This window comes from Aspergillus versicolor, assembly GCF_001890125.1.
Source record: "Aspergillus versicolor CBS 583.65 unplaced genomic scaffold ASPVEscaffold_3, whole genome shotgun sequence".
NCBI lineage: Eukaryota > Fungi > Ascomycota > Eurotiomycetes > Eurotiales > Aspergillaceae > Aspergillus > Aspergillus versicolor.
The window spans coordinates 2,737,802-2,757,283 of NW_024467526.1; the positions used below are offsets into that span (position 1 = coordinate 2,737,802).

The 19,482-nt window shown below is 49.5% G+C and overlaps 6 protein-coding genes across 6 annotated transcripts; 3 read left to right on the forward strand and 3 right to left on the reverse strand.

Annotated features, from left to right (window-relative positions):
* Positions 1-1,078: 1,078 nt before the first annotated feature.
* Positions 1,079-2,916, reverse strand: ASPVEDRAFT_127186 (OTU family ubiquitin thioesterase; the record flags this gene model as incomplete). Its single annotated transcript, XM_040806432.1, has 7 exons — positions 1,079-1,157; positions 1,212-1,655; positions 1,712-1,983; positions 2,088-2,353; positions 2,403-2,466; positions 2,527-2,613; positions 2,671-2,916. The coding sequence occupies 7 exons, from the start codon at positions 2,914-2,916 to the stop codon at positions 1,079-1,081; spliced, it is 1,458 nt and encodes a 485-aa protein (XP_040666369.1).
* A 4,179-nt stretch (positions 2,917-7,095) lies between these two features.
* Positions 7,096-8,799, reverse strand: ASPVEDRAFT_128380 (putative COP9 signalosome subunit 2 (CsnB); the record flags this gene model as incomplete). Its single annotated transcript, XM_040806538.1, has 4 exons — positions 7,096-8,361; positions 8,418-8,478; positions 8,533-8,691; positions 8,759-8,799. 4 exons carry the CDS (start codon positions 8,797-8,799, stop codon positions 7,096-7,098), a joined length of 1,527 nt encoding a protein of 508 aa, XP_040666370.1.
* Positions 8,800-9,822: 1,023 nt separating this feature from the next.
* rho3 (Rho family GTPase RHO3) lies at positions 9,823-11,264 on the forward strand. Its single transcript, XM_040815411.1, has 7 exons — positions 9,823-9,977; positions 10,036-10,086; positions 10,224-10,240; positions 10,299-10,313; positions 10,364-10,485; positions 10,541-10,742; positions 10,801-11,264. The coding sequence occupies exons 1-7, from the start codon at positions 9,928-9,930 to the stop codon at positions 10,917-10,919; spliced, it is 576 nt and encodes a 191-aa protein (XP_040666371.1). The 5' UTR covers positions 9,823-9,927; the 3' UTR covers positions 10,920-11,264.
* Positions 11,265-11,487: 223 nt separating this feature from the next.
* ASPVEDRAFT_128389 (uncharacterized protein) lies at positions 11,488-13,636 on the reverse strand (the record flags this gene model as incomplete). Its single annotated transcript, XM_040806540.1, has 3 exons — positions 11,488-12,337; positions 12,883-13,495; positions 13,516-13,636. 3 exons carry the CDS (start codon positions 13,634-13,636, stop codon positions 11,488-11,490), a joined length of 1,584 nt encoding a protein of 527 aa, XP_040666372.1.
* A 1,401-nt stretch (positions 13,637-15,037) lies between these two features.
* ASPVEDRAFT_51759 (NIPSNAP family protein) lies at positions 15,038-16,271 on the forward strand (the record flags this gene model as incomplete). Its single annotated transcript, XM_040814525.1, has 2 exons — positions 15,038-15,722; positions 15,787-16,271. 2 exons carry the CDS (start codon positions 15,038-15,040, stop codon positions 16,269-16,271), a joined length of 1,170 nt encoding a protein of 389 aa, XP_040666373.1.
* A 794-nt stretch (positions 16,272-17,065) lies between these two features.
* ASPVEDRAFT_40149 (aminoalcoholphosphotransferase) lies at positions 17,066-19,256 on the forward strand. Its single transcript, XM_040812064.1, has 7 exons — positions 17,066-17,530; positions 17,592-17,601; positions 17,742-17,899; positions 17,955-18,001; positions 18,060-18,155; positions 18,208-18,872; positions 18,921-19,256. Exons 1-7 carry the CDS (start codon positions 17,391-17,393, stop codon positions 19,041-19,043), a joined length of 1,239 nt encoding a protein of 412 aa, XP_040666374.1. The 5' UTR covers positions 17,066-17,390; the 3' UTR covers positions 19,044-19,256.
* Positions 19,257-19,482: the final 226 nt, after the last annotated feature.

Sequence of the window (19,482 nt, forward strand, 5' to 3'; positions counted from 1 at the left end):
TGCAGTGCGCCACCACTACGATGCAACCCATGCGCAATAGCCATTCTTAGGGGAAGCTCGATATGGAATAAATGTCTCCTAGGCGTCTATACACCCACTGAGCACAAATGACTACGATCGTGCCGCCCCCAGACCCCCAATTTTACCCTGAAGGCTGCTCCTTCTCTGAAGCTAACACCTACAACTTGGGCATGACCGCTGGTACACTCTCGCACATTTTTGAGCTAGAATTATAAAGGACGGATTGTTAAAATCAGCCGTACTTCAGTCCTTTTTTTTCCAGCCTACGTACTATACTGGACAAGCTTCGATTATCAGCCTATGCTATCAAACATGGTACAACACCCATACTCAAACAAATATCGTGGCGATGATAATTTCAGGCCCGTTTCGCCTCTCTTGGTTGCTTCAAGCAACTTCGAAAATCATATATCCTTCCCGTTTGCAACTGGTATGTGTCTTTTGGTCATAAGAGTCGATTATCAACACTGCCATTTAAGGATTTGGTTCGTACATAAACATGCAAGAATGCACATATGTGAAATGAAATATCAGATTATAACGAGCTTGATCGAAGTTGTGGGTCTTTAGTCCGATTCATGTGCCCGTAGGAAAGAGTGAAAAACTATGAACACGCCGACACGGATATCTACGATGCCAGGCGGCCAAAGACAGACGTCAAGGGTGGTTGTCATTTTGCCGAAATCAAAGGATCCTCACACTCTGATTAGTGGGTCCTTTTGAAAGCTCAAGCTGGGATCAAATCGCGCTCACACCTATGCAACATACATAGCACTCGCTAATAGATGAAATGGGAAACGCAGTGAACGGTTAAAAAGAGAGCACGATATAAAACACGCAAAAGGTTGCTCATGGAAGAACGCTTGAGACTTCAATTTCACCACTGGCGAAAAGCAATTCTGCAACAACAAAACATTTCATCACAGGAGGTAGTCCTCCTGTTATCCGAAACCAATTGGTGTAATTTGTAGGGTGAGGTCATGCATTTCATGTCATAAAAAATTGCGAGGGGCGCATCAAATAGGTCGTAACGAGGTCCCCCAATAATCGGGAGGTATTATTTCCGGGATTCGTGAGGCTCCCAGTGGATTGGTTCAAAATCTGAGTTTTGGAAATGGGCTTGGTTGTAGGGAGAGCTGCTGGGACGTTAGTCCAGGGTCGTATCAAAGTGTAGAAATTGGAAATCATACTTCTTGAAAGGGGCGGTAACTGGCAGTGAATGACTCAGGTTGGGTTTCATGACGAGCGGATTCAGCCGTATTTGGGGACCGTCGTTTGACCGAGGAGGTAATGAGCTCATTATCGGAGGTGGTCCAGTTAATCGAATCTGTGGCTGCGGGGGGGTGACAGACGCTGCTGGTGGGGGTGGGGGTGTATGCACAGGAGGTTGATAGACTTCCTGGGGTGGTGAGACCCGATAAGGGTCTGAGGGAGGTTGAGACATTGGAGGAGCCATCGCAAAGGAGGTGTCCATCATCAAATTGGGGATGGCCATCAAGCTGGAATTCACGTCAAACCCGAGATCATTAGTGTCCCAATGAGTCTCATAATCCGAAGACAGAGCGTATTGTAAGTTGACGACTGGCTGGATGTTCATGGCCGGTTCGCCTCCGTATAGCAAGTCATAATGTCCCCTGGATATTCGTGTTAGAGGCAATAACCAATAAACAAAAGTACGGAGCTGGCCTACGGTCGGTATAGCAGGCGTATTGCCCCAATTCCTGGCCTCGTCTGAGTTAGCACATGCGAGGTGACGGCGTCGCCTTCGCTTCGATCGAGATATAGAATTTCCACCATAAGTCCGGATCCCTCAATTACTCCATCAACCAATCCTTGCAGACCAACCTCGTCAATCTCGGTCTTGACCGTCTCTATTCGCGTTGAACAGTACTGGTCTAAGGGCATAGATAGGAAGGCACCGTAGCGATGGGGATTCAATTTCATCCAGGCGCTGGTTAGAAGCTGCATTCAGAGCACCAACCATCGTTAGCCGTAGAAACATGATCATCGGGTCCGAAGGGAGAGAGCAAAGATAATATAAACTCAGGGCTGAAGGATTCACTGACTCTGAAATGGGTGATGATCGCATTCGAATTGTATTCATCGTTGAAGAGCTCAATAAGAAATGAATCATCCCGTTCGCCGCGTTCAATCGCGCCCGATATACTCCCAAAAACTTCCTCTGTGGCGTCCACAAATATTTCATACAGATTTTCGTCCTGTCCGACCTGGTCGAGAAGAGTGCTCAACGATTTGATCCGTACCAGCTCGCGATGTACTTGCATGGGATCGCGTAAATTGAAGAGATTCTCGAAGTACCCAAAGGCCACCGCTGGACATCGTAAGTTTTTTAATCTTCATTTGCAGGATTTCGACATTACCTCTCCAGCCACAGTTTCCATCTCCTTTCATGATACGCGAATGCGGGTGTGTAACAGCCAGTGCCTAGAGCAAGACTTAGTAAGAGTTGGTTTCAGTCTGCGTTGTTAAGCGATCAGATCATACGGTTGTTTTCGTGGCAAAAGCCGGGTCGGCATTCGCATAATCCAGCGCAATTGCATTGGTGGATTGTTTGTGAGAAACAAGCGGACCCTGTGTGCGGCGTCAGTTAGGTGCGAAACAACTACTTTTAAGGACGGGATGTCTTACTGGGAGCTCTGGTTCATATTTGTTGGAGAGCTCCTGGTATCGCTCCATCTCTTCCTGCGATAGTGCGTTCATATTGAAAATAGCGGGATGATGAGCGTAGAAGGCGTTTGACAGTTGGGAAATTCCGTGGCTAAGGAACGCGGGCGGAGACAGAGACTGAGAGAAATAGCCAGAAAAATGTTCCTCCCTAGGTGGAAAGTGATTTAAGGGATCAAAGTGATTCCTAGGAATATCCGATAGGGACATCGCATAAGGTGAGGTCAAACTGCCCTCTTCAGGTGGGACGTTCGGCGGGGGTCGATGGGGTAACAACGTCGGGTACGAGCGATCCAAAAGTTTATCACTCAAGGTACATCGTTCGGGCGCTATCTCAACCTGGTATCGCCTCGTTTCTCTCGCGCTCAATATTGATCTTGTCGTTGTAGTAATGCAAACCCCTGCTCATACAGCACTTTAGCATCAATAAAAAACCAGGGCTGGCGCTTTCCGACGACAGCAAGTATATAGATGAGCGGATGATACAGTAATGGCTGGGTCTAAACAACGATAAACGGGGGGGATGGAGTGAAAGAGCCACAAGGCTGGAAGGAATTAGAAAAAGAAGTTGAAAGACAGCTCTACCAAGTAGCATGTGACACTGCAGCCACCCAGTGACAGGTGCCCCCGCCGACTCTACTGGAAGTATTGCAAGAACAAATGACAGCAAAAAGAGATCAAGGCTTAGGATGAAAGAATATGGATTCAGACCTCGCGTGAAGCTGGCTGGAAGGGCCGAAAAAGTGTCGGGGAGCAAGATATCGATATCTTCGGGTATGTACTAACGGAGAGAGGTGGGGAGAAAGGGCGGTTCTGACCTTTTTGATCCAGGCAGGAGAAACAAACTAATGGAGCAAGCGAGACCAGGCGAGAAGGAGCAGGGATCAGGGGGAGGGATGAAGAGATGGGACGATGGCCCGGGTTAATATGGAGTGAAGAGTGAAGAGAGACTTGAGCCGAAGTTCGCGGGGAGACAGAAGGCGAAAAAAGACCACTGACGGGCAAGTGACAACCTCAAACCACCCGGCATGCTGGAGCTGCTGCAATTCCAGCGCTTTTAGCACTTCCAGCAGCGTCACTCTGCACAATTGAAGCAGTCACGCCAGATAAGGCTTGTGGGTCTACCAAATACTCTCTGGTCCAGGATAATCCAGATCGAGCAGAAATACTGTACATATGATACGGGGCACGATCGATCGCATATTCGCGTTTCCGCCTGCGTCCCCAATCCTCATTCCCGTCGCTGATGCTGTCATCCATCTCCATGATTTTCTTGTTATTCACTTGGTCACCGGGCAAATGCCGAATCCTCCGCGATGGGCCAGTGATAGCCCGTCCTTGCTTGTGCTCAGACCTCACTCCGCCATCTCCATGCTTCCCCATCGTCAAAAAACCCCTCGCCATCCTGGGAAGTAATGGTTGGAATTGAAATCTTAGTCACGTCCGTTATGATCACCATCTCCAAGCCTTGACTGAGAGAGAGAGAAAGAAACTCTCATGTGCTGCACTTGAAAGCGACCACATCTCCGCCCACAGCAACACGTTTGACTGGGCCGATTGTCCTGCAACTCGTCGGAGACTGCGAGTAAGATGGCTGGCTTTCAGATCCGAATCCCTCGAGCCAGGGAATCCATGCTCTGTTTCTGAACAGTGAACGCCTTGTCAGAGAGAAAGACGCATTCAAACCGAGCTTCTCTCGCCCCCAATTTGTCCTCCGCGCGCTCGCGGCGGTTGCCCTTAGCTTAGCACTGCAGGTTAATATAATTCCCAATCTGCGACTGGTACTTCCGGAGGTATCGAGGGGGACTCCGTGACTGTGTTGTCGTGCTCCGACCCGGCTTGCATGCAGTTGCTGCATATTATTTACGAAGGTGGGGAGCAGCCAGCTGCCAGACTGCAAAGGCACGATCCCAGGAAACAATCAGGCCCCAGCGCCTTTCCCACGCAGTTTGCCTCTTTTTTCCTTTTCTTGCTAACGTAGGCTAACCACCACGCAAATAATACGCGGGCAAATAAGAAAAGGAGTGAGCACCGCGTACCAGAGTAAAGAAACGATAAGACCTCCAAACAGAGTTTCTGCCATGACCCCGTCTGACAGCCCACAATTAGCAGCAGAGGTTGAGAATCAACGGATTTCTTTGACATTCGTTAGCTCTCTTCGTCACCGAGCTAGCGAACAGACTAAATGACGGCGCAAGGCTTTCAATAGTCATACATTGCTCAAAGAAAGCAACGTGAAACCATCCGCTCAAGCTCAACAGTCAATTCGCCCATCAAACCTTTCTCGCTGCACTCACCACCAGACCCCATTTGATCTCCGGCTATAACCAATCCTAGTATGGAGCGGGATCAGACAACAGTGGCACTGTCTCTGGACCGTTCTGCTGGGTAACTCCAACATTTTTTGCCAATTGCCATCCTCGTGGGCACCCACAGTAATCTGTCTGGGACTCTGGATAAAATTTCCCGTTGTTGAGAGCAAATCGGTCCTTGCTCCCTGTCGACAAACCGACGGGAGCTGAGGTCTTGAGATTCGATCCAGCTAGAAACACCTTGCATATGCCACCTCGGAAACCCCGGCCGAACCATTCTTCTTTTTACTCAAGTTTAAGTCAAAAAATATGCAAACGACGGACAGGTGTCTCATCACCCTATGACCATCGCCGCCCGTATCCTGTACCTGCCTGTATCAATACTTTCTTTTCCTTCGTCCTCGGGCTTGCATACGAGGAACATCCCGTTTCCTATTCGTTTAGCATGTACATTTTTGCTTGGGCTCTTTCACTCAGCTTGAGGAATCCGCGACAGCAACTCCGATCGTACCTTGGAACAACTCAATGGACTGTGGCGCCTCGGTTTATCCCGGGAGTTTTTGCTTATTCCCGCCTTTTAGTCGTTTTTACATACAGCTGGGCGTCGATCACAGATGGCTGGTTTTATTTGCTACAACGGAGATCTCTGCCTCTTCAATATTCGCGCAAGCAAAGGTACAGTACAGAAATTTATGCTCGCGGGTCTCAGGTTCCGATCCAAATAATGCCAGAGACGACGCCCAAACAGGAGGATTGTTCTCTCGTCTACCTCGGGGCCGTGAAATTTTGAAGCGTTAGCTAAAAGGAAAGTGGACAGCAACGCAACGGACGGGACGGGTACACCGTAGCATTAGTTTGACTGAGACGGCTGATCATCATGCACCAACACCTTCTCCCCTCTCGGCTCGCGCAGCTCCAATTTCTCAGCGCTGGAACGTTGAGGAGCTTTCCCCATCCGCGATTCGCCGTAAGTACCTATTCTTATCTTGGTCCACTTCAAACGTCGCGGTTTGGCGCACTCGGGAGGGTGACCGCCATCTTCAATTTGGAGAAGAACAATCGGAGGCGTTCGTGCCAAAATGGAGACAGACGGAAACCATTCGATGGCAGGACGCCAATTGTCAATTGCCCACAATGCACACTCCACATCCGATGGGGTATTTTGCAATGTTACATGCTCGACCCGCCTTCCTTGGCAGCAGCGTCAACATCGTTAAAATGTTGATTGCTGAGGTGTCCTGGCAATCAATAGCCGACTGGACTCGTCTTCCGAATATTTCTTCTTCTGGGGACAGGTTGTTTGCTGGCCAGTTAGGTTCAAAAAAGAAAGAAAGAAATTAAAAGGGAAGAAAGAAGTCTTAGAAAAAAAGTACATTTGGTACCTTTGGCGCATTCTACAAGAGTACAGTACCGAAGGGTGGTATCACCGTATCACGGAGCTGGAGACTGCGCACGCCGCAGAATGGAGAACAAATAATTGGAATGAAATAATGGAATCCAAGGATCCGGGAGGTAATATCGCCCTCCACTCGTTCCTTTTTCCAGTTTCCAGCAGAGTAGTCCCACCAGTCTACAGCTGCAGCCTCGATTGTCGTGTTTTTGACCATGCATCTCATCCCCACGAATGAGCGTGGTTTATTTTATCGTTCTGTGACTTGCGAAAGCAAACGGACAGGCAATTCACGCTTCCTCCGCCCGTTGGTGGGTTCCTACAGGTCATTAGGAGCTGCGGATTCATTCATTGTGCAGCATGCAGTGTCAACGCTTGCACCATTGGTACAAAGTCTCAACTCTCAACTCTCCCGGTGTGTGAGGAAAGTTGAGAACACGCAGTACATTCGTACGTATTACTGTATGTACACTGCGGACACGGTACAACACCACACAGCAGGATGAATGATTCAATAACGATATCTTCTTCCAGTTTATGCAGGCGCGCGGCCATCAGGGATTCTGGTCAATTGCAATCCCATGATTCGGCCAGCTACCAAGTACGAGAAAGGTAGTACCGCTACTGGCTCTCGTACAAAATCCGTGTCCTTCTTTTCCTGCTTCCCTGTCTATTAATTGCCCCCGCCTAAAACAGCCCCGAACCGCCAGCCTTGACACCGTGTCCTGCTTTGCTGCCCTTTCCCCCTCTCCGGAATCGGTGGCCGCCGGGGCGTAGGAGACCTGCAGGAGCAACATCATCGTCAAAGGCCGATTGGTAGAGTGAGGGCCCTCTCAACCCCATGCCGGTCATCTGCGAAACATCGTCGTTTTTGAATCCATCGCCATCGTTCAAAGTCACTCGCCAGAGCGCTCGTAGGGATTCGTTCCACTCGTCCAGGGACCGCAGTCGGTCCACATCACTTGCACTTTCAACCACGACTGTGCCACTTTCCTGATCGATCTTGGCGTTTAGTTTCTTGTCGAGGATTAGGAAGCTCAGGATGTCTTGTGCTTCTGTAACCGAAATCTTAATGTGTTTTGAGATGAAGTTGAGCGTGAACCGGGTGTACGGGGCGATCAATTTAAGAATGGCCTTGGTCCGCATATTCCGGCTGACCTCATCGATGTTTTCTGCTATGAAGGGGTCGGCCAGAACGTCCGGGTTCTTGCTGAGGACAGCTTCATAAGCGTGGATATCATCTCTCTGGAAAGCATCCACCAAGTCAGTCATAGCAGAGATGCGGGGGTCGTTCTTGTACGGCTTCGTTTCTTGCGAATGGAAAGGATTGATATCCGATTTCATCAGCATGGTGGTCAGCACAAGATACTTGAGCACCTGGATCCGTTGCATCGATCCCGCCTCGTCGTAGTTCCGGAAGGACTCGAAAAAGTCACTCTGCGCCTCTTCCCAGTTCTCCTCGCTCATGTGCATCTTGCCTCCGCATTCTCGGATGATCCCCATGATCTTAGGGTGGGGTACCGCCGACCGCACGCGGAGAGCACGCTGGTAGAGTGCCTTTAATCGCTTGTTGTTCTTCGTCTCGGCGTACATTTGAATCTCTAGCGCGTACAGCTCCAGTAGATATGTGCCCTTGCTGGGGTCATCCGAACCATCTTCCCTCTGACAAGCCCGGTGTAACTCTCGGACTTTTTTGCTCAACTGGCCATATTCCTTTCGTTCCAGCCACAGGCGGGCCAGTTTAATATTCGTCTTAAGCCATAACCGCTCGTTGTTTGTGTTCTGGAAGGAGTTGAGGGTGAGAGAATAGAATTCTTCCATGCACTGGTACGCCTTGTCGTCATCTGATCCTTTTTCGATATAATCGAGCATGTTGTTTATCGACTTTTCCGAGTAGTTTCGCGTAACTGCCGATTTGACGTATGTTAAGAGTTCCCTATAGTGTTCAACGGCCTAGGTAGTCAGCCTAAGTAAACAGAAGGAAGAGAGCATGGCAAGGGCCAACTTACATCGCTATATCTCCCGAGTTTAAACTCCAGCTTAATTGCCTGTTTCATTCCTTTGAAACCCCTAAGAGTCATCAGCATCCAGATTCCGGCTTCCGAAGAGAGTATATATATATACCAATCTCCTTTGTCCTGTTCCAGAGCAGGTACTCCCAAGAATTCATCAATGGCCTCCTCCGGATTATCCACCTTGATCTGTTTGGCATTGTAGTATTTATTCTCAATTCCGATGTCTCCTGCCTCATCTTCGTCCGCATCTTCGTATTCAAAGTCGTATCTAGCAACAAAATGTGTGAGACGAGCTCTTTGGCTGTTCATAACGAGCCGTGGCGGGCGGTACTTACTCCTCATCAGAGTCGTGCATAAAATCATCGTCATCCGACATCTTGGGCGACTTGAGAATGTGTAGGGGAGCAGATAACGGCACAGCAGGGTATGTGAATAATTTCTAGGTCTATAATCCGAATAAGAAATGGAGCCCGGTGGTATTGATAAGCGAGGACTTGGTGTTGCTGTGAGCTGTGAACTGTGAACTGAACTGGAAGCTCCCGCCGCGCCTATCAGCAATTCAGCGCCTGGGGCAGCAACTTCCTGCCCCCGCCTTCTTCGAGCCTCGTGTGGGTCCAACAACACAGGGCGCTTTGTGAACGTTACATTTTTAAGCAATAGTAATGAAAGAAACAATCAAGACCGGCTGAGGGCCTCAACTTCTATTCAGGCCTATCCTTCCCTGGTTGGTGGTGTTTGGAGCTCACCTCATGTTGCCAACTGAGTGAGCGCAATTATGACTTGTTACGCGGCAACTGCAAATATATATCGAAACGCACACTCTAGGTCCGGGCCGCGATTCCGCCACGTCCATTACGTACCATCAAACCCAGAGACCCTGCGGATGATTACATCTGTGTTAAAACAACTCCGAGCCAGAAGAACCCCTGGCATGCTCTATTGATGATGATCTATTAATCCACAGGGTCAGGATGGCTGAGTGAGGCGAGGGCGCGACGCTATGGTGGAGGCAAGGCACCACGGTGTGGAGCAAGCCTAAGAGATCGATAAAATGATCGCACCCTACAAAGGACCAAGAAGAGAGATCCAGATCCTGAGAAATCGGTTCGAAGACCGCTCGAATCGAATAATGATATCCGCCTGATCGAGGGTTGCTCTGGCTCAGGCACCGGAAGAAGCGAAATCTTGCGACAGCTTGGCAGATGACGATCATCCTATTCGCCGGAATCTTTGGTAACTTCGGCCGATGACATCGACCCTCCACGGCCCACGACTGGGGCGCAGTCTTCACCATTTCTTCACTCCTTCACTGACATCTCATATTCGCACCAAGTCACCTCTTCACACGCTTTACGACCACTATACTATCCGACTGCATCCTTCCTATATAGCCGCGTAACTATACCGCCAGCGTTCTCGCCGTTTTCGCAAACACGCTCCCCCCCCCTGGAACTTCTCGCATTTCCTCGAATCCGATCCCACCTTCGAATACCGCGCCGACAAAATGGAGTTCTGTGGACGCCAGAAAGTTGTTCGGCGCAAGATGGTGCTGCTGTCAGTGATACAAATAAACCGTGAAAATATTGGCTCTTGCCTTCTAACAGTGGTCCAGAGGAGACGGTGCTTGTGGTAAAACCTCAGCCTTGAACGTGTTCACCAGAGGGTAAGCTATCTCCTGTATTCAATACATTTAACATGCGATATACTGACGTTTGTCGTTTAGGTACTTCCCAACGGTCTAGTGAGACTCCCCCTTCGTTTAATATCTGTTCTTGCATTAACCGCAGCAATGCGACACAGTGAACCGACTGTTTTTGGTTCGTATGCCCCTCCCTCAGGCAACATGCTGAGATGATGCTGACTTTTGCTTCGCAGAGAATTATGTCCATGGTATTTCCCCTCCTCGCAACTTTTCTTTGAAAGGTACTCATAATCGCAAGACATCTTCGTCGACAACGTGCACATGGAATTATCGCTATGGGATACAGCTGGACAAGAAGAATTCGATCGGTTACGCGCGCTATCCTATGAGGATACGCATGTCATAATGCTGTGTTTCAGTGTAAGGTTGCCACTCAACATACTAAGCCTCGTGGCTAAATCTTTGTGGAACATAGGTCGACAGCCCCGATTCGTTCGAGAATGTGGCGAGCAAATGGATCGAGGAGATCTCGGAGAACGTCCCCGGAGTGAAACTGGTTCTCACAGCCCTCAAGTGTGACTTGCGAAAAGACGAATTCCTCAATGATAACCCCAATGTTATCTCGTACGAGCAAGGACTGGCAAAGGCAAAGGAGATCGGAGCCGTGAAGTACCTTGGTAAGTTATTCTACAGTTTCAAGGAGCCCAGGAATGGGATGGTCTAATTACTCGACAGAGTGCTCTGCTGTTCAAAATCGTGGCATCAGAGAGGCCTTTTACGAAGCCGCCAAAGTCGCCCTTGAGGTGAAGGCACAGAATGCCAGCGTATCGCAGAGCCGCTGTATCATTCAGTGATCGCGTCTCTATCACATGTTGCCTTGAACCATTTTATATACCCGTTGGCCTCAACATATTATCCCGACAATGCTTATTTTCATTACTCGTGCCCCAGAGACGCTACTACTTCACGACTCAGCAATCAGCATTTCAGCCTTTGCAATTTTATTTTATTTTTCTTTCACTTGCTTCTATCCCCTTCGTTGTATATAAGTTCGACATCCTAGATACACCACCATTCTAATGTCTTAATTTCCCATCTCGAGAACAATTATCGAGATAGGTTTCACCTTCAGCGTGCTGATCCAATCACCACGCTTTATACGGCCTCAATTTGCTACTGCCTGTTTTATCTATTGCTTCCGTTCCATTACCACATCTACTGGTCGGACGCAGCGAGTTGTTTTCTTTGTTTTGTTGGACAGTGTACGCGTACCCATTGCATGTACGCATTTCTACCCAAGGTTGTTTAACTATTAGTACAATGTACTGTGTATCCTTTAGTATCGTTCTACTGTAACATCTCAGTAAATCTACAAACCAGCCCCATTCCAAACTTACACTCGACAACGCACCGAAAGTGTAGTTAATCTACTAGGTCCGTTTCCTCCACCCTGTAAACCTCATCAATATTTTCCCCTGAAGCGCTCCCCCCGCAAGCAAAGTCACTATTTACCCTCCGCACAAACGCATCAACAAACTTCCCGGCTACCTCCTCAACAGAGACACCATTCACTCCTTGCCCCTGCAAGCTTGTCGCTTCCCTCCCTTCAAGCCCGCACGCCACTATCTGCTGGAAATACCACATCGGCTCCTCCGTGACATTAAATCCTAGCCCGTAGCTGCTGATATTCCTCCTCAAATGAACACCAACTGCTGTGATCTTTCTGGGTAGCTGCTCACTGCCTGACCGGGAGGGCACCCAAACCCCTGGGTCTTCAGTTATAGCCCCCTCAATGCCATACCCCGCTAGTACATCAAGAACGCTATTCTCCAATAGCCGAATATGGCACCGCGGCGTTAGACCTAGTCGCCGTAGATCGAGAATGGTGTATGCAACCATTTGCCCAGGCCCATGGTACGTTGTCTGCCCACCCCGCAGGGTTGGATGATATTCTGCTATCGGGGAGTCATTATTATGCTGTGATTTTTTGGAGAAAAGAGAGCGTATCGGCTCAAGATCGGGAGGTAGGGAAAGAGTTTTTGAGGCGGAAGGCGAGGTGTTTGATGGCGGGAGGTCGCGGCGGCCAGTTGTGTAAACTGGGTTCGGGGTGAAAGTTATTATCGTTGGGTCAGGTGGTAGTGGTGTTGAGGCGTTGGGGGACTGGACAAGCTTCTTGTGTGTGAGGAGACGGGTTGTGAGGGACTGTTGGAGGTTTGCGACGCGGGTGAAGGAGGTTATGCCGGGGAAGTGGAGGTGGGCGAGCCGCATGGTTCTGGATGGGAGTTGGGATTGCACTGTTTTTCTTTGTAGACCTGGTTGGTTTTCGCGGCTGTAGGCGAGATAGGGACGAGGGTGGCTGAAAATTGGATCTGTGCATTAATGTACAATGGCCAGTGCGATTGGTGTAATTGAGAGTTGGAGATGTGCGATGTTTGTTGGAGATGCGGGCGTACTTTGGAACAATCTACAGTACGTCACTGGCATCGAATCATGTGATAAGCTTGAACGATGGATGCCAATCAATATTCAAATCAATTTTACAATCGGGATGCTGCTTGTTCCACGGTTTTTGCAAACTGGCTAGGTTGAATTTGTGCAGGAATCTTGAAGCGCATGCGGAAACATACGGAATAGATTTGGAAAGAACTTCGTGGTCCATGACTTGTCCTCATAATCAAACATGAACGCGTTTAAACCCGCAATGCTCCCAAAGCCTCGATGCCCCTCTAGCTCCGGCAAAACCTGAAATACATATCGAAATACCATAGCCGACTTTATCAAAGCACCACGCCATTTGCAAGGCCATCGCCCGAGGACTCTCCTCCCTCCGGAACAACAAGCCAGTCCCTCACACCTCCCTTCCAGTCAGCAAGCCTGCCTTCACGTACTCGGACGGTGACAACCCGGACATCATCGTCGATAGAAATACTGGGTCGACGCTGTCCAGGCTGTTGTGCTTGGCCAAACGTGCTCATTTCTTCCTCGAACGTATTGTTTTCCAAGTGCCTCTCTTTACACCACGTCTCTTCTTCGGAACCAGAATCCAAAAATCGCGCCTCCCCCGTGATTGTGGTAGAGATGCTGGATAAAGCACTCGTATTTAAATTCAGAAGTAGACTAGCCAGAGATGACCGGGTTGCCGCGGGTGGTGGCGAGCCGTCGCGAGTAGCCTCAGGATTCGGCGCTCGGGTAGGCGGACGGTGTGACACCCAGTCATGTACTAAAAGTGAGACTCGTGGGTTGGTTTGCAAGTGGGTGGTCTTTCGCGAAGATGAATTGGTCGTCATGATGATTGTGGGGTACGGATCGAAAGGCGTGGAGGCTAAGTACGTATAGGACATGAGAGAAATGTGGGGAGTAAGGCCATCACATGTTGCTAGATGGAGCTGTATAAAAAGCGTTGGTATTAGCAGACAGGTAAGATGGGTCACTAAAACGCATCGGCTGGACATACGAAGCGGGTGTTTTTGAGGCACGACGAGACCTCCGGCGGGAGGGTAGTTGCAACATGGCGATGAGTAGTTGTGGCAGAGGCCTCGTACGAGAGAGGGGGGTTTAAAGAGTCACTCATAGTGTCTGGTCGGGGGTTGAATGAGTTGGGAGGCAGCTGCGCGGAGGGCATCCTGTCGTGTCAACTCTTCTCTCCAGTTTGCGTCCGGATGGAGGGGCGATTACTTCATGATGGGGTGGCGACCAACGACCCAAGACCGCAATTTCCGGCGTTCCCTGATTCGGTCGGATGCTCTCCGGGTACCTTTGCTCGACGAAACTACATGGTAGCGCTGCTAAGCTTATCGAGATCGAACGAGAATGAACAAGACATAGCGACACCAAACTCAGCAGAATAGACTTTATTTCCACGAATTCAAGTTATTTTTGCAATTGATTCTGTCGCGGCAATCTTGCTGCGACACCCAATAACTGTGCGACAGTGGCGAGTCTCCAAAACAACTACACATCAAGTCTGCACCAGGCCAGCCTCAAAGAAACCAATTTTAGGCAAGATTGACATTATACTGTAAATCGGTCTTCCTTCGCAGGTATGACTTCAGGAGCTGGAACAGCTGCTAAAGGAGGCCACAACCCGCGTGACCAGAACGCGCAAGCTGTCTATTTACACAGGGCGATCCTTTTTTTATAGACCAAAAGTGACCTGTACATCTAGCCAGTTTTTCAAAAGCCGTCAATGTCGTCATAGATATGGGGAAGGAGCTGGACGGGGGATCACCAGAACACAGCTCCATCTGCCGAATGTAGGGGGAGAATCTCAATCTCAACTTGGATTCGTTTGCTAATTATTATTAACGGGTCGCACAATGGCCATATAAGACACTGAGATCCCCTCGCAGCGACTTTGTTTGACGCAAAACCGAAATTGTCAACCTGGAGGACAACTGCAGCTAAGACACTAGACTCCTTCCCCGCACATTGGCTCGAGGCAAGCTCCCGTTGCAGCTTTCACTCTCCCCTCAAATCTCTCCCCTCTTTCCATCCCATCCATCGCCATTGGTGTGTTAATTATCACTGCACCTTGTCTTCCCACTACCCGTGGATGAGCTTTGACTGTTACTCTGGGGAAGAGCCAACTTCTTGACGATCGAAGCTCACTCTGCTGATCCTGGTCTCTGAGCGAGCTGCTTCCTTACTGGTTCCGTCTGTTACTGCTGCTGTGTTGCACCTCCCTTTCAGCCGTTTGGCCGCTTTGTTGCATCTCGTGTCATCCCATCCCATCCCTGCTCCTTGTCCTCTATATTCCCCTCTCTTCAAACCCCCTCCACCCTTGTGCTCATTTACCACCTCGGGATAGGTGTTGATCCCTTCTTCCCTGCTTCTCATTTGTATCCGTTTGCCGACATTCTGAATCAGCACCGCGCCTTCCCGCTTTCTTCGCTGTTTTTTGTTTTACAATCTGCCCAACTTCTCTGTATTGGTTGCTTGTTGAGACTACACCGCATTTGAATCCATCTTAGCCATGCTTACCCCAAGAGTCTTCCGGCCTGCGTCCTCGCTGGTTCGATCATTCCACACATCTGCCCCTGTCCACCGCGCGCCCTCCATTCGGGACATCACCCCCGACTCAACTGAAGAGTTCGTTGCACGTCAGAAGGAGTTTCGCGAGAACCTGGAAGTAGCTCGCAAGAAGAGAGAGCAGCAAGAGAGTCAGTCAGTCGGTGCTTCTGCTTCCACCTCTGCATCTGCCCCATCATCCCCTGTTGCCCGTGATCGCCTCCGTGAGTACGCTACCGCTCCTGCCGCCCCCCGCAAGGGCGACGCGAGCGATGAAAACAGTCCCATCGTTGATGCCGCCGATGTTCTTGATAATCAAGCATTGGGCTCACTTTCTACCCACCGTTCTTTAGGAGACGAACACAATTTAGAAGCCAACCGATCTGCCAAACGCGGGCCGCTCTCATCCCTGATTTACGGAACGAAAGAAGGCCAGCAGCTCGATAAAGATATCGAGCGTTCGTTTTCGCAAGTCCTTGCGCGTGGCAAATACGTCCACTCCATCGTCTTCCACGAAGTGAAACCAGACAGAGTAGACGAATATGTTGACCTTGTTGGCCAGTGGTACCCTCGGATGGCAGGCACGGAAGAGAACCGTGTGAATCTGGTGGGAAGCTGGCGAACGCAAGTGGGAGACAACGAGACTTTTGGTATCTATACCTTACCCGACCCTTCCCATGGCTCCTGTGGTTGATGTTAATGATAATTCCGCAGTCCATATTTGGGAGTATCAACGGTATGAAGGTTATCATGCTTCTCTTCACAACATTTCGTGCCATCCAGAGTTCCCTGAATTCGACCGTAAGCTCAAGGGGTTGATCAAGAGCAAGAAAACTTCGTTGATGCAGGAGTTCTCGTTCTGGCCTACAACCCCGCCACGCCGCCTGGGAGGTCTTTTTGAGCTCCGGTCTTATACCCTCCACCCCGGAAATCTCCTAGAATGGGAAACTCATTGGCGCCGCGGTCTCAAGGCACGCCGCGAAGTCATGGAAGGCGTTGGCGCTTGGTTCGTCCAAATCGGGGACCTGAACACGGTGCACCACTTGTGGCAGTTTGCGAATCTAGAGGAGCGCAAGGTCCGCCGAGAGCAATCTTGGGGCATTGAAGGCTGGGCCGAGACCGTGCACAAGACCGTTCCGCTCATTCAAACTATGCAGAGCCGCATTCTGATTCCGATGCCATGGAGCCCTGTTGGTTAAGCTTGGAACCGATCTGGCAAAGTCTAGCTTCGCAGCGTGGCCAATACAACCCAGACCCTTTGATGGAAGAATACTAGTGACATGGGCTGGCTGGTTGTGACGGCAGTAAGTCGTCCCAGAGTAATAGAAGTCTCTTTGTCTGCATAACCGCCAGGAGGAAGTGAATGTGATTTTTCCTCGGGTCCTCGCATTTCTGGGACGAGATCGATGTTTCTGTCCACCTTTACTTGGCGGACCGTTTAGTGTATGAAAGATGGCATATTAGCGCTTTTGAAATTGCCCACTGCATGTATTTAGTGCACCAATCTCAACAATTATATGCATCTGCCTCATTTCTTGACGTTCCCGTAACGTTAAGCGGCGGCGCCAGCCTTACCAAATGATATTGCGTACAAGCCATCCTCCCGTACATTAGGCAGACTCGTAACTCCGCGCTTTGGCGTCATATGGCAACCTCGGATAACTGTCAACGGACATTTGCAGGGACACCCCACCTTGCCAGCTAATCTATTCTGCCATGATCGGCGTGTTATTAACCTTGAAGGCATTCCACTTGCATGGAGAAAGGCGGAATCCCAACTTAGTTCGTCCTTTTCGTTGGGGGTACCAGCACGTGGTCAGCCGATACCCACCCATACGCCGAATACAAACGAATCTGGTAGGCCAGCGCTGGGAAATGACGTTCTGTGACATTCTTCGTACTTCCTGTAATCTAAAAGTATTCCGGTATTCGTGGCCGCCCTCAAGGAGCGCTTTTCCGCCGGCAGAAAAAAGTATCGCATAAATAAGAGCATTTGGGTTCCTGGACAAAAGGCGTCGCGGCCACGGGAGATTTTCCGACCACTTTGCAGAACTTTCCTCTCTTACTTTCTCTTTCCCTGATTGATTGTTGTTGGAAGCGCATCTCGTCAAGTTTTTTACCCTTGAACTGCTCGAATTGTTTATTATCTACATACCTACCCTACCCTTGTCGCGCTCTTCGCCCTCCGCGAGGATCGACTGCGGACAGATCAACCGACCCCCAACCATCCAGCCCGTCACATAAAGAAGATTATTATAAACACCCTTTTATCGTAATCCACCGGAGTTGAAAAGCGGCATCTTTTCCTCTCTGCCAAGATGGTGTACATCCGGCAATACCAGCTGTCAAACCTGAAGGACTATCGTTATGCGGGAGTTGACCTGTCGCTTATAAGTCGATATGTCCTTAAGCCGTTCTATAATAACTTTGTGATCAAGTGCTTCCCTATGAGCATGGCGTGAGTAGTAATGCTGGTTGTGTCTTGTGCTTGGCCCGACTGACAGCCTTCTTTTATTTAGACCTAATGCTGTAAGTTCAATATAGTCTCTCAGCCCTATGCGTCAAAACCAAGCCCTGGCGACAACATGGAGCAGATAGATGGGTGCCAACATGGCCTCAATGAGCTTCAGACCTTGAATGAAAAGCGCGACAATTAACCTGGCCGGTAGATTACCTTAACAGGCCTCTTTTTCGTTTTGATCAACTTCTTCACCGTCTTATACTACAGCCCGACTCTCGATCAAGACTGCCCGCCATGGGTTTATGCTAGTTGCGCCGTTGGATTATTTTTGTACCAAACCTTTGATGGTGTAGATGGCATCCAGGCGTACGATTTCCCGCTCCCGGCTTCATAGCGGATTGACACTAACATCGCCTTTTAGGCGGAGAACTAAGCAGAGTGGTCCTCTGGGCGAGCTTTTTGATCACAGTAAGTAGAAACAACCCTTCTATCGGAGGCGCTCTGACTGAAATCTGCGCCTCTGCAGGTGTTGACGCGTGTAACACGGCTCTGGGAGTTGTAGTTTTCGCTGCGATTATGAATCTCGGCCAGTCGTGGGCTACTGTTTTGACTCTTTTTGGATGTATGCAAACCCCATGGTTAGATATGATGTGGATGTTAATGTGATGTTATAGCTACCATGACCTTTTACGTCCAAACTTGGGACATGTACTACACGCAAGTGTTGACCTTGGGGATTGTTTCCGGTCCTGTCGAAGGCGTGCTGACGCTTTGCGTTGTCTTTGGATTCACCGCATATATGGGGGGCGGAAGCTTCTGGCATCAACCCATGTTCGAGACGGTTGGCGTTCCTAAACTCGGGTTTATTCCTGCGCAGCTCTATGAAATGCCCTTCACGCAGTGGTATCTTATTTACGGCGGGATTATGCTGTTCTTCGCCACAGGCTCGAGCATCGCGCACGTTGTCCAGGTTCGCAAGGAGCGTGGCAAGGATCCCCTCCAGCCACTGTATGGTCTCCTTCCTCTCGTCTTGACTTGGGTTCTTGTACCAGCATATCTGTACCTCAACCCGACCATTCTTGAGAACCATATGGTTCCCTTTGCATTGTATGTCGGCTTGGTCAACGCTTACTCTGTTGGTCGAATGATCTGTGCCCACCTGGTCAAGGCAGATTTCCCTTATTCAAACATCCTTCTTGGACCTCTTGCCTTGGCTGTGGTGGACAGTGCCGGTGCTCTTTTTGGTGTCTGGCCAAAAACCTTTATTGACACCATTGGACAACCCGCGTTTGTTTTCCTCTGTTTGGGCCTAGGTCTTGGTATTTACGGAAGCTTCGTGGTGAGTACGAATCTACATTGAATAATTTCGATCCGCTAACATTAGTAGCATGACATTATTACAACCATCTGCGACTACATTGATATCTGGTGTTTAACCATCAAGCACCCGTATGTTCCAGAGCAGGCCGCCAACGGTGATGTCCTTCAAGCGTCCAAGAAGACACTTTAGATCGAAACTTGAGGCACCCAATCGCATATCAACTATGTGAAGCCTCGCAGAGAAAGCCACTGCTTTTTAGAAATTTCGCCTTCAGTTTGTCTGGCGGATCAAATATTTTGGAGTTGGGCTGGCTCCAGCTATATGCCCGTATTGTTTTATCATGTCTTATGTACAAGCGCATTACGTTAGCGATAGAGTAAAATATTAATAATAAATGTTTCGATAACTAATTATTATGCGTACGGTGTACAGTGTTCCAGACACGAGCGGAGAAATTATGCGAAAGATATGCAACATATGCACGTAATTAGGTAATTTATGCGGTCATTGCTAGAACCCGCTGGAATTGGCAAGGACAGTGTTAGCGAGGGCTGAACCCTACGGAAGCCCCAAACGGGCCGGCTGGGGACCCCCCGTCGAGAATTCGCTTCAATCTTCGCCATCTCCA

Bases quoted from the DNA above. Each gene is read 5' to 3' on its own strand.
- rho3 (XM_040815411.1), top strand. From the start codon at position 9,928: ATGGAGTTCTGTGGACGCCAGAAAGTTGTTCGGCGCAAGATGGTGCTG. The intron at 10,486-10,540 runs GTAAGGTTGCCA...TGTGGAACATAG, and splicing joins TCATAATGCTGTGTTTCAGT to GTCGACAGCCCCGATTCGTT. The intron at 10,743-10,800 runs GTAAGTTATTCT...ATTACTCGACAG, and splicing joins CGGAGCCGTGAAGTACCTTG to AGTGCTCTGCTGTTCAAAAT.
- ASPVEDRAFT_40149 (XM_040812064.1), top strand. From the start codon at position 17,391: ATGGTGTACATCCGGCAATACCAGCTGTCAAACCTGAAGGACTATCGT. The intron at 17,900-17,954 runs GTACGATTTCCC...ATCGCCTTTTAG, and splicing joins GGTGTAGATGGCATCCAGGC to GCGGAGAACTAAGCAGAGTG. The intron at 18,873-18,920 runs GTGAGTACGAAT...TAACATTAGTAG, and splicing joins GTATTTACGGAAGCTTCGTG to CATGACATTATTACAACCAT.